The sequence below is a fragment of the Brachyistius frenatus genome, unplaced genomic scaffold (genome assembly GCF_029030835.1).
Source record: "Brachyistius frenatus isolate BFR_SWC_R1_liver_20210118 unplaced genomic scaffold, ASM2903083v1 Contig_268, whole genome shotgun sequence".
NCBI classification, from domain to species: Eukaryota; Metazoa; Chordata; class Actinopteri; family Embiotocidae; genus Brachyistius; species Brachyistius frenatus.
The window spans coordinates 415566-431045 of record NW_027210867.1 but is presented as its reverse complement, the minus strand read 5'-3'; the positions used below and the strand labels follow the sequence as shown (position 1 = coordinate 431045).

The 15480-nt window shown below is 42.3% G+C and overlaps 1 protein-coding gene across 1 annotated transcript in view; it reads right to left on the bottom strand.

Moving 5' to 3' along the window:
• Positions 1–228: 228 nt before the first annotated feature.
• LOC138634581 (carbonic anhydrase-related protein 10-like) overlaps positions 229–15480 on the bottom strand; it is an 80267-nt gene continuing 65015 nt past the window's right edge. The window contains exons 4-9 of the mRNA XM_069721598.1: positions 10959–11144; positions 9562–9657; positions 7955–8027; positions 6450–6604; positions 3939–4113; positions 229–1407 (exon numbers count right to left, since the gene is read on the bottom strand). Coding sequence (XP_069577699.1) covers positions 1385–1407; positions 3939–4113; positions 6450–6604; positions 7955–8027; positions 9562–9657; positions 10959–11144 — 708 coding nt within the window. The 3' untranslated portion in view covers positions 229–1384. The remainder of the gene's footprint in view (positions 1408–3938; positions 4114–6449; positions 6605–7954; positions 8028–9561; positions 9658–10958; positions 11145–15480) is intronic.

The window sequence follows — 15480 nt, the reverse complement described above, 5'->3', positions numbered from 1 at the left end:
GCTGTAATTATACCATGTCGACACTTCACCAGGAAAGGGGCGGAGTTTTCTTCACTGCTCTCTCGCTCGGTGTATGTGTCTGTGTGTGTCTCGCTATGAACGAGGGTAAACAAAAAACACGTGGCTACTTTTTGGTTCCAACTCAGCTTGTCTGACCTTAAAAAATCAGCACTGATAGTGATTATCATTGATTCAATGGTCGGACCTCCAGCGGCAGCACCGCAGCTGTCAGTGTCAACTCCAGCTGATGGTACATGTAGAAGACATGGAAATAAGGAAACAGCATGAGTTAGTAAGCTACTGTAAGCAACAAGTACACGATAAGGTGAGAGGACCTTTGTTGCCATGGTTACATTGGTAAACATGCAGTGATGGAACGGTCATGGTTAAAAGAAAACGATGTTAAAGTTCAACCATCCTTCTGACGTCACATCCTGCTTCGCTCCTGTTTTAATTACTGACCACCAGAGGGCGCTGTGATGTCAAGCTTATAACAATAATAATGGCCGTAGTTTTTATTTGATTTAACCTGTTTGGGAGGTGAGGATATCCAAAGCTTGACATGTGTGCCGTTCTCATTACAGCCGCTAACCTAATATTGGCTTTGTAAAGTGCGACCTTCAGTTTTGGTTGAATGTTCTTGGTCTGCTGTGTGTTAGCTGGTTAGTTGGAGTTACAGCTCGGCGGTCGGACCTTTATGCTGCTGTGAGAAGCAGAGATCTGATGCGAGGTGAACTCTGTCACCACATTTTATTAAACACCAGGAAGACGAGTGAACTATTTCAGAATCATGCAGAGCAAGTACCCTCTCTATCGGTTCAGGCCGCTGTCTGTCCCTTCATCAATGAAACCTGAAACTCACACATTTCATCATTCTCTTTGAAAATTAAAACTCCTCAGTTACTATTTGACATCGTTGCCGTGGGTACAGAGCATCAGTGGAAATGTAATAACTCCTCCAGCGAGTGGAGGATAGTTTCCAGAATTGCCATCTGTAGCCTGGGTTTGAATGTGGACCGGCGATCATCACCTCATCCAAAGTGATTCAGTCTTTACAGTTACAGTCTTTGTGAGTTCAAACAACAAATAAATACACAGTAGAGTGAAGACATCAGAGTCTTTAGGGACTGATTAGTGCCCTCGCTGTGCAGACCCCACAGACTTGTGTCAGGCTGTAGACGTGCAGGAGGCCGGCACAGCAGTTAGTTTAGAGTCAGCTGATGTCAGTTCAGGTCATCAGTCTGTAGTGAAGAACAGCTCTTGTGCTTTTCATTCAGTTTATCTCACGATTGTTCAGCTCTCATCGGTTCGGCAATGTGAACTGGACTCAAATGATTCCTGCCTTTCTTCTTGTGGCGCTGCAGCCTCACCTCTTTATTATCTTCTACTTCAGGAGCCACTGGTTCACTGAGGAAGAAGAGGAGAGGAGAGGAGAGAAGAGGAGAGGAGAGGAGAGGAGAGGAGAGGAGAGGAGAGGAGAGGAGAGGAGAGGAGAGGAGAGGAGAGGAGAGGAGAGGAGAGGAGAGGAGAGGAGAGGAGAGGAGAGGAGAGGAGAGGAGAGGAGAAAATAAGAGATAATTAGTAGAGAAAGGATAAGAAGTGTGCAGAAAACAGAACAAAGTGGTGCCTCAGGTTTAAGAAGTTAAAAGGCGAAGCAAGAAACAGAGAAACATCAGACAGGATGATGAGAGAAGAGAAAGTTGGAGGAGTGAAACAGTTTAAAACTGTTTATGAACTCTCAGCAGGTTATGGAGGAAGTGTGCAGACTGAACACGATCCATCTTTAGTGTCTGGTTGATGGACATTAAATTCCTACGATCTAGGTCACGAAGAAAATGGAAGCACGATGCAAAGCTGGAAAAAAAAACAGTGCAAACGGTCCCACAGAAGCACAGAGATCTTCCAACAAACACAACTTCAAATGGCTTTCTGTTTGATGAGAAACTGCTTTCTTTTTGTGATGTGAAAACCGGAAGTGACGAGGTCTTATCATGAGTTATAGGCTCCCGTTGCTCGCCCTGCGCCACTCAAAAAGTTCAATTACATAAGTTTAATACAATCACCTGGCGTTGCCTCCTGTCTATGTGCGTGTGTTGAATTATCATTTAAAAGGCATTTAAAGCTCTTCATTTTACAGAAGCTGCAGCCTGTGTTTTTTCTGTATTAGTTCTGTGAAGCTTCGTCACTTTTATGTGCCATATTTTTCATCCTTCTGTCTCTTTGGCCCTTCGACCTTGACTGTTCAGGCTCTGTGTTGCAACAAGCTGCATATCAAAGGGAAGCAGAGGCCATTTGAGGGGAGAAAGCGCTGAGCTCGACTGGATCGATACCGAAGATATTCACGGAGCTCAGGAGACGCTGCTCAGGAGTTTTATTCCTGATGGATGGAAGGACTCCTACGCTGTCCACTTCCACATTTGTTTTAGTGTGTGTGTGTGTGTGTGTGTGTGTGTGTGTGTGTGTGTGTGTGTGTGTGTGTGTGTGTGTGTGTGTGTGTGTGTGTGTGTGTGTGTGTGTGTGTGTGTGCGCGTGCGTGTGTGTGGTGCAACAGTTTTCTTTTTAACACCATTCGCGATTAACCAGGTTTACATTCCCAAAAACAGACAATACACTCCCACACATACCATAATATAGATAGATCTAAAAATAATTTAGAACGGACAAACGGAATCAGCCTTCATTTTTGTTTCTTCCGTATTTAATAAAAATCAACAAATCAACAAAATTCTTTATAAAATAAAACATGAAACTGACAAAACTGATGGAACCCTGAACCTCACTCAACAATCAGCAAAAACACAACGTGTGTGTCTCAGTGTGTCTCTCAATGTGTCTCTCAGTGTGTGTGTGTGTGTGTGTGTGTGTGTGTGTGTGTGTGTGTGTGTGTGTGTGTGTGTGTGTGTGTGTGTGTGTGTGTGTGTGTGTGTGTGTGTGTGTGTGTGTGTGTGTGTGTCTCTCAGTGTGTGTCTCAATGTGTGTCTCAGCGTGTGTCTCTCAGTGTGTGTCTGTGTGTGTCTCTCAGTGCGTGTCTCAGTGTGTCTCTCAGTGCATCTCTCAGTGTGTGTCTCAGTGCGTGTCTCGGTGTGTGTCTCAGTGTGTGTCTCTCTCTTTTGACCATTCAATTGGAATCAGTTGAGTCCAGGTGAACTTGAAATTTAAAGAGACATTCCTGAGATATCACATTTACAATAATGGAGACAAACAGATGAACAGAAAACGTGCCATGTTGGACTTCTCAGTATTTCCAAAACCTCGGGTACTGACCTGACCTCATCATTTCTCTAATTGCCATGGATCTGACTTTCACACACACTGGTTGTCTTGGCTTTCTTTTTTATGTGTGACGTGTCCATTTCAGGCAACACACTGAATGTGTTCCAGGAGAAACCGGGTGCTGGTGTTGAAATCTCTTCACTTTCTTGAATTATGACAGTGTTGTAAAATGCTCTGCAGATCTTTTCACCAAATTTGTGAAAAGCAAATTGCAAATTGAATCCAGGGATTAATTCAAAGTCATTTTGTATATTTCATAAATCAAAACAAGTGACATTCTTCCATGCAACAATTCTCAAACAGTAATCATTGGTGAAATGCTGCATGGTGAATCACTGTGATCAGTTTCCAAGTGATTCATTGTGATCATCAGTTGTATCTGAAGCAGCATACCAACCCAACCAGCACGGCTGCCTGTATTTACTGAAGCAGCACTGTTAGAAGTCTTATCCCAAAATCAACTGTAAACATCATGACATCGACTGTTTCTTCCACTGATCCGCTGGCTTAAACTGAAGGTTTCCTGGTTATCTGTGAGTAAACAAATCTGACCTAATTAGCCTTAAAGGGAAAAAGGGAAACTCGTACTTTTTGATCATTTCTAGGAGTATAAAACTGATTTGATTACTGCAGAACACGCCCCCCACCCCCTCACCCCACCTTACCTCTGTACTGTGGGCGGAGGGCGCGGTTGTTGGGGCAGTCGCGGCCCTGCTTGCTGAAGTTGATGTTGGTCCGGATGCAGCGCTGCAGCAGCGACTGGGTGGGCCGAGTGTTGTCACTCATACTCATAAAGATCTTGTAGGGCTCGTTCTGGCTGAGGAGGCGCAGGGAGTGCATCTGTGGGAACACAGGTCAGTGTAGGTCAGTTTAGATTAGTTCAGATTAGTTTAGGTCAGTTTAGATCTGTTTAGGTCAGTTTAGATTAGTTTAGGTCAGTTTAGATTTGTTTGGGTCAGTTTAGATTAGTTTAGGTCAGTTTAGATTAGTAACTAACCACCATGTCAGAACTCTTTTCATCCACCTCAGCAGGGATTCTTGGGAACTCAGGCGCATCATAGCACAGTGGGAAAGTAGGAGGAATATAATCAGAAGGTGTTTCACAGCCGACTTTAATCAGAGCCAATCAGATGAGCTCTTCTCATCCCCTTTAAGACTTCACACAGGTGGAAACTAACATGCTGCTAATGGCCTCCATGGGCTGATCACAGCCTGAGCAAGAGGTAACTAATATCATGAATAACTCTTCCCCTGGTATTTTATGAGAATCAGAAGTTAGTTTAATGATATAAAATACAAAAACCTGCGTCATGTAGATGACAAACACTGGCATTAAACGTCAGACTAAAAGTTCCTCCTGGTGGCCAAGTTCTAAGAAGAATCTTAGAGTTGTGACGTTTTCTAAGAATTTCCCCTTAAACTTAAGAGTAAATTAGATCAAAGTTATTCACAAAACATCTTAAGATGGAGAAAAACTGCACGGATCAGAGAGGAGGACTTTAAGAGGACGAAGAGTTTCTTAATCAGAAGCCTTGAAATAACCCTCGCTGTGATTTGGTGCTATAGAAACAAAATTGAGGTTGAAATAATAAAACTCATGGAGCACATTTAAAAGCGTCTCGTCTGAAACGCTTCACCTGAAACCACGTTGCTGAACAACAGAGAAGAGTTCGCACGTGAGAAGGAAGAACGGGGGAGTACGAGCAGGAGCGAGAGCAGCGAGAGTAAAAGGCAGCTGGTGCGAGAGTTCATTACAATCCAGTGTGATCGTAACGTGCTGCACTTTGACGCTCAGCTTCCAAGTCTGAAGAGTGCAGGTTGGAACTGATCTCTGTAGCTGCTCGTCAGCGATGCCAAGACGCTCTCTGGTTCTGACCCAGATACGTTACAACAAGGTGAGTAGATTTACAGCTACGTCGCTGTGCCTGTTAGCCGATGATAGTTTGTACTGTAAGGGCTCAATCTTAGCAGCGCAGAATGCAAAGTGACAACACACTCGTCATTTTCCCGCCCAGCATCCACGATGTTTGAATGGCAGATGGACCTGCGGCTTCGGTTGCAACGCTATTTTTTATGGTATGATAACCGTCTCAAAAAACATCACGGTGTCACAGTTTACGGTATTTTATTTTTATTAGGTGTATTATTATTATTATTATTATTATTATTATTATTATTATTATTATTATTATTATTATTATCGGTTACATTGTTAAGTTGAAGTGCAAAAAAGTCTTGCTTATGAAAATGAATAAAACACATGTAATTGAAGCAGGATTTTACTGCAGTGGTTGGTTCATGTGGACCTCTTTTGAACTCATGCACCTGCAAGCAAAGATTATTTTCTTCATGGAATAGTAAACTGAGTATTTACTTTGAATATTCGGTTATAAAAACCAACAGTAAACTGGAACCGCGTTCACTGCAACACTGTACATGAAACTCTTTTTTTAGTTCGGTGTTAAATTTATTACCAGGACGCATACTTTGATCCGTGGAAGGATTCTTCCAGGGGTTTGATGTGTTTTCAGTTTCAGTCCACATTATTTGCAAACTAGATGTCCGTCTATGAGGACAACCTCACGTTCATGTTTAAGATGTCCAAAGTTGTCTCGTTTATTTTTAATCACTTTTTCAGGGGTGGAGATGGTCATAGGGTTCATTTCGTATTCTCTGCTGCTTTTGTGTTTGTGGCGCCCGTTGCTGAGTCTGACAGGCAGTCGATGAGGAAAGGAGATGCAGGCGAAGGCATCCGTTTGTTGCATTGTATTTTAAATATCAGTATTAAGCACTTGGGCACAGAATGATAACCATCAGTTATAATAATATACCGTGATTCCAGTAAACCACTGCACCCCAACTTGCACCTGTCGGTGTGTTGGTCTTAAAATGAGGTGTGTTCTGAAGCACTGATGCAGCTAAAGGGTCTGACCAACAAAAACCCGGTCTGAAGTCAGCTGTGCAGGATTTCACTGTCATTGCTTCGACTGGTTTCCGTCACATTATGCCAATTAAGTCAAAAAGTAGAATCCCTTGCGCTTTACTGGTTCCGTAAATGTATTTTAGATACAGAGGCAGGTACCAGTTAACATCTGGATGGGTTCTGTCTATCCACTGCATTTCTTCGTTATTGTAATTGTAACGTCATCACATTGACTGACTCTGTATTCACGTACCTGCATCTGTGTCACATAAACCGGCTTGTTAATGAGGATCCACGTGGACGTCTCATAGCAGGGCGGGATGGTGATGGACCCCTCATAGGTGATGTAACGCGTGGTGTCAGGGTAGAGGTCGGCTATGTTCAGGCTCATCAATAGAAACGCATCATCTAAAAGAAGAGGAGGATGGACAGAAAGTGTTAGTGTTGTCTGAAGGTCCAATCAAACCCATTAACAGGAATATGCTGTTAAAGGAAACACAGAAAACGTGTGTGTGTGTGTGTGTGTGTGTGTGTGTGTGTGTGTGTGTGTGTGTGTGTGTGTGTGTGTGTGTGTGTGTGTGTGTGTGTGTGTGTGTGTGTGTGTGTGTGTGTGTGTGTGTGTGTGTGTGTGTGTGTGTGTGTGTGTGTGTGTGTGTGTGTGTGTGTGTGTGTGTGTGTGTGTACTCGTATTATAGACAAACTGAAAATTTTAAAGGTTGAAACTTTCATTGATGAGTGTATCTGTACGTCTGCAGAGGATTGCTTTATGTAATGTCTAGCTAAGTGACACAAACAATACTGTGTGTTAGCGTGCGTGCGTGTGCGTGTGTGTGTGCGTGCATGTGCGTGCGTGTGTGTGTGCGTGCGCGTGTGTGAGAGTGTGTAACTCAGCTATGTTTAGCCCCATTAACAGAAGGGGAATTCTCCTGAGGGCTGAACATCTTCACAGCAGAGGTTTGAAAACAGACTTTGGCAGCGGAGAACTGATTTGTATGCAATTAAGAATGTATTGTTCCTGAAGGAGGACACCACAAACAGGCTGTGTGTGTGTGTGTGTGTGTGTGTGTGTGTGTGTGTGTGTGTGTGTGTGTGTGTGTGTGTGTGTGTGTGTGTGTGTGCGTGCGTGCGTGCGTGCGTGCGTGCGTGCGTGTGTGCGTGTGTGGCTGTGTTACATTAGGTAGAATAAGATCCCCCTGTCATTAGGAGTGTATTTAGGAGTCTTAGTATTAGTATAGTAGTATAGTATTAGTATTTAGAAGTATTAGTATAGTATAGTAGTATAGTATTAATATTTAGGAGTATTAGTATATCAGTATTAGTGTTAGTATTTAGGAGTATTAGTATAGTATCATAGTATAGTATTAGTATTTTGGAGTATTAGTATAGTATCGCAGTATAGTATTAATATTTAGGAGTATTAGTATATTATAATACTATAGTAATAGTAGAAACACAACAAACATCAGATGTTAAAACCATATGTTGAGGGTGTTGCTGAGCTCCTCACTTCCTTGACTGGTAAAAACACAATTCGCAGCACTGATGTAACAATATGTTTGTCTGAATTTTGACATCCAAACAAATATACTGTAAACAAACAAATGAATTTGTGACTCATCATGAAATTCTAAAATGTATTGAAGATTCCTTTTTGCATGTGTGTGTGTGTGTGTGTGTGTGTGTGTGTGTGTGTGTGTGTGTGTGTGTGTGTGTGTGTGTGTGTGTGTGTGTGTGTGTGTGTGTGTGTGTGTATCCTACGTTTGTAGTTAATTCTGGTGATGGTGTCTCTGTTGAGCATTCGGTTGAGGAAGACATTGGAGTTTTCAGAGAGCTGAGAGATGACAAACAGAGGAAAATCAAATATTCAAATCAAATCCCCCCCCCCCCACACACACACACACACACACACAAACGCACACTCAAGGCCTAATTTACTAAGATCTCAAATTCCGTGATTATTCCAAACGTTTGCCATTTTTTGTACTGAGTAATTGTGTCATTGATAACTGGTGCTTCGTGGCTCCTCATTGTTGATGGCTGTAAATCATCATTCAATTCATTCAATAACTTAATAAGTTGACTATAATACAACCCTGTTTTCCAAAAAGTTGGGAAGCTATATTAAATGTAAATAAAAACAGAATGCAATGATTTATAAATCATGAAAACCCATATTTGAGACGACGTATGAAATGTTGAAATAGAGATTTTTTGTTTTTTTATTAAAAAAGTTTTTTTTTTTAATGTATGCTTATGTTGATATTGATAGCAGCAACACATCTCAAAAAAGTTGTGACAGGATCATGTTTACCACTGTGTTGTGTCACTTCTTTTAACAACACTGTAAATGTTTAGGAACTGAGGTGACCAGTTTCTGGAGTTTTAAAAGTGAAATGTGGTCCCATTCTGGCCTGATAGAGGATTTCAGCTGCTCAACAGTTCAGAGTCTCCTTTGTTGTATTGTTCATGTCCTGATGCTCCAGATGTTTTCAATGATTGACAGGTCTGGACTGCAGGAGGCCAGTTTATCAGCGGACTCTTCTACTAGAGAACCATGCTGTTGGAATACGTGCAGAATGTGGTTGGACGTTGTTCTGCTGAAATAAACAAGACCTTCCCTGAAAGAGACGTTGTCTGGATGGCAGCATATGTTGCTCCAAAACCTGAATATATCATTCAGCATTAATGCTTCCTTCCAGATGTTCAAGCTACCCATGCCATGTGCACTAATGCATCCCTGTACCATCACAGATGCTGGCTTTTGAACTGAGCGCTGATAACAAGCTGGATGGTCCCTCTCCTCTTTAGCCTGGAGGATGCAGCGTCCATGATTTCCAAACATTACCTCAGATTGTGATCCATCAGACCTCAGGACAGTTTTCCACTTCACCTCAGTCCATCTTCAATGATCTCGGTCCAGAGAAGGCGGCGGTGTTTCTGGATCATGTTTCTATCTGGTTTCTTCTTTGGAGAGTTTTAACCTGCATTTGTGGACACAGCAATGAACTGTGTTCACAGACGATGGTTTTCACAAGTGTTCCTGAGCCCATGCAGTGCTTTCCACTCCAGAATTGTGTGTTTTGAATGCAGTGCTGCCTGAGAGCCCAAAGGGTCTTTTGATATGTTGTTTTTGGTCTATTTTCAATTAAATATGGGTTTATGTAATTTTCAAATAGTTGCATTCTGTTTTTATTCTCATTTTAAACAGCGTCCCAACTTTTCTTGAAACGGGGTTGAACACTACATCAGATGTTGAACGCTCATTTTCGGTCCTGACACCTTACAACTCTCTGGTCTGCCTGTTTTTTCCCAGCATGACCGTCCCTTCACTCTGTTCCTCTGTACTCCCAGAAGGACATGCTGACCTTTATGAAGATGGAGACCACAGCGATGCCGTGAGGACTCTTAGCTGCCTCGCTGTAGTTGGCATACAGATCCTGGTTATAATGGATTAGCTGGACCTGAAAGAGACACAATGACAGAGAGCTCTAACATCTCCAGCAGGAACAGCACCTGATCAATATGTATTATTATGAGTGGCTCAAATTAATGTATAGATCTTCAATCTATTGGTCAACAGCGTAAAGTCTCTGGTCACCGGTCCATCGATCTTACCACAAAATGTTGCTTTTTTTAAAAGCATGTATGACCAAGCTTTAATGATGGAAAATAGCACCAAATAGCTTCATGTAAGAGGAGTGGATGAAGGAGACTATAACTTTGACATGACAGATAGTTTACACCTCCATTCCTCCCAGCAGGGAACGATGGTTTCTTTTAAACACGACCACAATATTTCCTCAAATAAAAAACTAAAATCAGCTCTAGTCCATATTTTTCTGTGGATCAGATGACCATCACGTAAAAACTGGTGACCAAAACATTTTCACATCACAAAAAACAACAAGGATTTTAATAGGTCATGAAGTCCTTACAACGTCCTCAGACGAGCGCCATCACATCACTGTTTGAACAGTTTATGGACTCATACAGCACGGTTCCTCTCATTCACTCATATGCACACAAGTTCCTGTTAAGACAACACGTGGGCACAAGAAGCTTTCAAGGGTCAGTGTTGACCGTTTCCAGAGATTGAAACCAAATCTGCTGTTTCTCTGTCCAAGTTTCAGGTCAACCAGCTGTACCTTTTGAGCAACAGCGGCCCAAATATAAAAACTACAGTTCTTGAGCTTCTCCAGCTCTGCCAAATGAAATTGAGTCAGTGAGATTACGTCTTCCTCCGGAACATCTCTGGCAGAAGTGGAATCACAAATCAAATGTGCATGACATGACTAAGAAGTGTCTCAAAAGTTTACAGTTCCCATTGAAATTGCTGCGTGTCTCTGTGGACGGCGTGGATTTACATGACAAATGTAGTATTGTGATCAGCGTCGGGTTGAAAGCTCGGGGACTTTCCACGCAGCCACAAGCTGCTCAGAGGTAGACAGCCTATTTCTAGTTTTGGCAACCAGGTTTGAATTCCCTTCAAGATGGATTACAAGCTCGGAGATAAGCTTCAAATCCAATTTGAAGGGAACAAATCTGCCACATTTGGAAAAAGTTTACGCCTTAAAGACAGATAAGTGTTTCAGAAGAGCTTACTGGTGGCGGTCTTGGGTGCGTTTCTTTTTTTCATGTTTGGAGTCTGTATGCACACTTTCAGCATGTGTTTTTATCCGAGATATTATAATTTTACGTAATTATTTGTCTGTCTGCTCCCAGAAGTTATTACATTAGCCGGTCAATGTTCATGGTCTCTCACCTCTCCAGGAAAGCCCTGTCCGTTGAGGAGGTGCTCTGAACCCTGGGAGTCTTCGCTCCCGAAGTGGAGGCGGACCTCCTCCAGCCGGTAGCTGTAACCCAGCGGGCCCCCCGAGATGTTCACCAGGTGGGCTTTGTCCGGCCGCAGCGACACGTGCTTCCCTGTGTTGTACATGGTGCCTCCCATCTACAGAAAAACAGAGAGGGACGGGTGTTAATGAGACGACAGCAATGAGATGTGAGAACAAACGAGACAGACACCAAACCAAAGTGACTGAGAGCTCCTTTTTGGTCGCCCCGGGCACCCGTACCGTAACACCACGGATAGTCGCGCACCTAAAACCCTAGCGGCGGCTAGCTGGACCGGTTTGATTTCAATATACGACACAGTGCTAAAATCTTAAAAACACATGAGTCCATGGATATCTTTGTTCCTCAGATATCTTTGTTCCAACCAGACTGAGCAAGCTGATCAGTTTAGTGTTTCTATGTTCTGTATTTATTCAGTTGGAGACTAGAAATCCTCTCTGTTGGTCCTGTTGGTCAGGACCAAGGCGACGGCCAATACTGATGTTAAAGCACACCTTCTCCTGTAATATTGCTTGAGTACTTAGAGCCCAGATTTTAACAAGGTGGAGAGTTTCTGTACAGAAACTGGTGATCTCACTCATCTGTCCAATAAATATAAAAGTACCACCAGCAGCTGCTAACTTCGGTTGGCTGCCAGCGGACCACTGTTTCAGCCTGTTGTTATTAAACTGTGTCCGTCCAAAGGATCCTCAGAGCAGCACCTCTGAAGTTCCCTAATTAACACCAGTAGCATGTTCGAGGGGCGAGTTGTTAACGCTGCTCACTTAATACTGCAGAGGTTATTCAGCTCTGTGATGAATGCTTTGGTAAAATCAGTTTGACACAAGTTTCAGTGTGTGACAGCTGACAGAGGAGGCAGAGCTGTGGCTGGAAAATGAATTCTGTTTTCACACTTTAGTTGATCCCCTGTAACTGAATAATAATTTTTTTTTTTAAATTAACATTGTCAGTTTCTTGAAAGTTCTTTTTCCTGTAGCAGTGCAGTCATTTTGGTAACACCACAAGACTCTGGGGGGAATTTTTAACCAGTGCATTCATATTATTTATAAGCAAGTATTACAATAATAAGGCGTCTGTTGTCAAGTCAACGTTAGTACCAAGTGGAACACAGAGAACATTTGTTTCCAGGTAGTTTCTGTTCACACACGGAGACACATCAATAACGTTCGGACAGCAGCTGAAAACCAAACCAAAGCCGAATCACCTGAATGTTAGAGCACTCACAAAGGAAAGGAAAAAGTTCGGAGCCACTCTGGTTGCTGAATGTCCCTCCGGCAGATGGATTCTAACGACTTCGGTCGTCCTCTGAGTGTTTTAAAGAACAGCGTCCGGAGCTGCTGGACTCTCGGCTTTGTTTTAGTTTTTTCTGTTTTGCAGTGGTGACATAAACATTGTTTAATATCACAGAAAAAGCTGACTTTGCAAAAACAGTTCAATGTAACAACCATGCACTGAAACTGCACATCCCCCTAATGAAACACCAATAAAACTGTAATGACCTTCAGAGCTGTTAATATGTGGATGTTCCTTTCATTATTAATATTATAAAGTATAACGTACGCTACTTAAGGACTGTCTTAATGAGCCACTTCTTTATTTGTAAAATGGGTAATCTCATTTCCCCGGACCGAGCAACGCCGTGGCCCACTTACAGAAACTACTCTTGTTTTGTCTCCTGACAAAGTGCTGAATGAAAACAGTAGCATGTGCGATGATGTGTGGCGGGTTTCACTGCAGCCCGTTTTTTTTTTTTTACAGTAGTTTTTATGGAGATTTAAGTGAGCTGACTTTCTCATCCTAATTATGGAACAAGAGGACAGTTTCGCTTCACTTGTTCACTCTGGATATTCATGTTGTGTTTTAGCCAATGTATGCTGAGGGCATTGAAAAGGAGTGCTATTGGTTGGTAAGTAATTCAGTAAAGTTTTTTTGTACAGCACTTTTCACAGACATAAAATCAGAAAAGGCTTCATATCAATAAAACAGCATGATGCTGACCAGTTAAGATCACAACAACAAACAAACAAACAATCAAAGACACCGACAAAAGAACAAGTACAAATGCCCTTGACACATGTGGAGAATTATTCCAGTAATGAGTCTTAAATAAAACAGAGCAGCTCTAGGATAACCACCAGCTTGAAAGAATAGGAACGTTTTCAACCTTCTCTTTAAAATGCTGCAGGAGTCAAGACATTGCAAACACAGGGAGATAGTTCAATAAATTAGGTGCACCAGTTTGAAAGGCTCGCCCACCTCTAGTTTTAAAGCAGGTTTGAGGGACAACCACAGACTGTATGTAAAAGTGTTCGTATCTTCTTTGTCTGAAAAATTAGGCGGAAGTGTCTTCAGCTGCAATACCAGCGAGTGCCACTAGAGGTCGGCTCCAAAAAGCCTCCGGCTCCATAGACTCCCATTCAACTTCTCTCATCAAATCCAAAGTGAATAAAATGTGTCCATCAGTTATCTCGGTGTTGTTAGCTAAAGTCACTCCTTCTTCTTAGTTTTCTGGAGGTCCATCTGAAAATAATCCCTCATTCATTAGAAAAGAAGATTCAATACCTGTTTTTGGGGGCGTGTCTGTTTGATTGACAGGCCTGTGGTGCAGTCAGGTTACAGCTATCGGTGGGCGGGACGTAGTATCATCAGGTTTCCAATCAGATCAATCAGATCAGTCAGATCCACCGCTGGCTCCTCCCCCCAGCTCGTCCAAATATGGTCACTTCCTGCTCCAAACCTCTCCGAACTAGCAAAGATGGTGACGGACAGAATCTGAACTGGAGGCTTCATAACGTTCACAAACCAACGATGACATCACTGATGATTGGTGACATCACTGATGGTTGATGATTATGGACAACCATTTCTGATCAGTAGACCTTCGAGTCCGACTGGGTGAGTAAGGAAGGAGGAGATCGGTTTTGTACGGAGCTGTTCGACCATGCAGAGCTCTAAAATTGAGCACTGGGATTTAAAAAATTAATCCTGAACTTAATTGGATGTGAGTGTAGTGAGGATATAATTGACGTGATATGTGACCTATTACGATCAGTTAAAAGTCGAGCTGCTGCATGTTGTAGTCGGGGTTTTGTATACATGTAAACTACATGGTTAATTCATTCATTTGCTAAGGTCCCAGTAAACTATTTAGATTATTCTGTGGCTCTCTTCAGGGACTTAAACTGTCCCACTACACACAGTCAACAAGTCAAACCTACAAAGCAGAAACAAGTTAATAACATGTTTTTACTTTAACCAGAATGTCGATGTGACGAAATATTTTCGGTGTCCAAGTTATTAAATAGAAAGCTGAATGTATTATATGTAGATTAGCTAAATCCTATCTAGATGGAGCGGTGATGCAATGATCTCCTAAACCGGTGTATTGTATTTGAAGCTTCATGTCTGTTACGTCTGGTGTAATGTCTCTGTGTTGGTTGTTTCTCGTCTTTTCTTTTTTTGTCATCAAAAACTAAAGAGAAATCAGAAAATGTGATGAAATCGGAGAAGCAAACTGAGCTAGAAAAGCAAAATCTTTCACAACAAACACAGATTATTTCATCCTGGTGGCCATCCACTCAGCATTAAACATCTCCAGACCTCAACACCTTCTTTCACAAAACCCTGAAGTTCGCTATCGATGGAAATCCCTGATGTTTCTGAACCGGCGCCGTGTTAACTGGGTCTCCTTGTTCACAGCTGGTTGTTCTGGTGCCTTTGTCCCAGAGCAGAGAACACACTCCTCTATATTTACTGTGTATGACACACGAGGTGATGTTTGTGTGTGTGTGTGGATTAAAACAGCTTTTCCTGTTGCTCACATTGCCCCGGAGCAGCATGTTGTCGGCCCCTCACAATGCCGCTGGTAACACATAAACCATTCATGCTCCTTTCCCACATGCCAAGCATATTCATCATACATATTATATGACACTGCAGCATTCACACATTCATTACTGATGTTTGCATAGAATAAATGAGCAGAAAGCTCTCAGCCTGAGTCTAATTGTGACGTGCCACTGCTGGGGTAGTATGAAATTAAACAATTACTCACCGGCCTGGAATCTATTCACAGCGTAATCCTCAAAGAAAAGCACAGCATTATTTTAAAAGAGGCTGAGGATTTAGAGTCTAAAAACGACTGGAGGATTTTCACTCTTATACGTCACTCAACAGGTTCAGAGACATCTTACATGCTCTACCGTATGCAGGGATATCTACGCCTCACGCAGCACCGTTTCTATCTCAAGTTTCTCATCTGTTTCTGATGAAACTTGGTCGTTTTAGTGATCCGAGTCAGATTTAACGAGCTGCAAAACCTTTTTTTTTTTTTTTTTTTTTTTATCTTTATTTTATCGCTTGTTTCTACTTGGAAAATGCAGACAGTTCAGAGGGAGCTGGATGTCTGTGAGGCTTAATCCTCAACACATTTT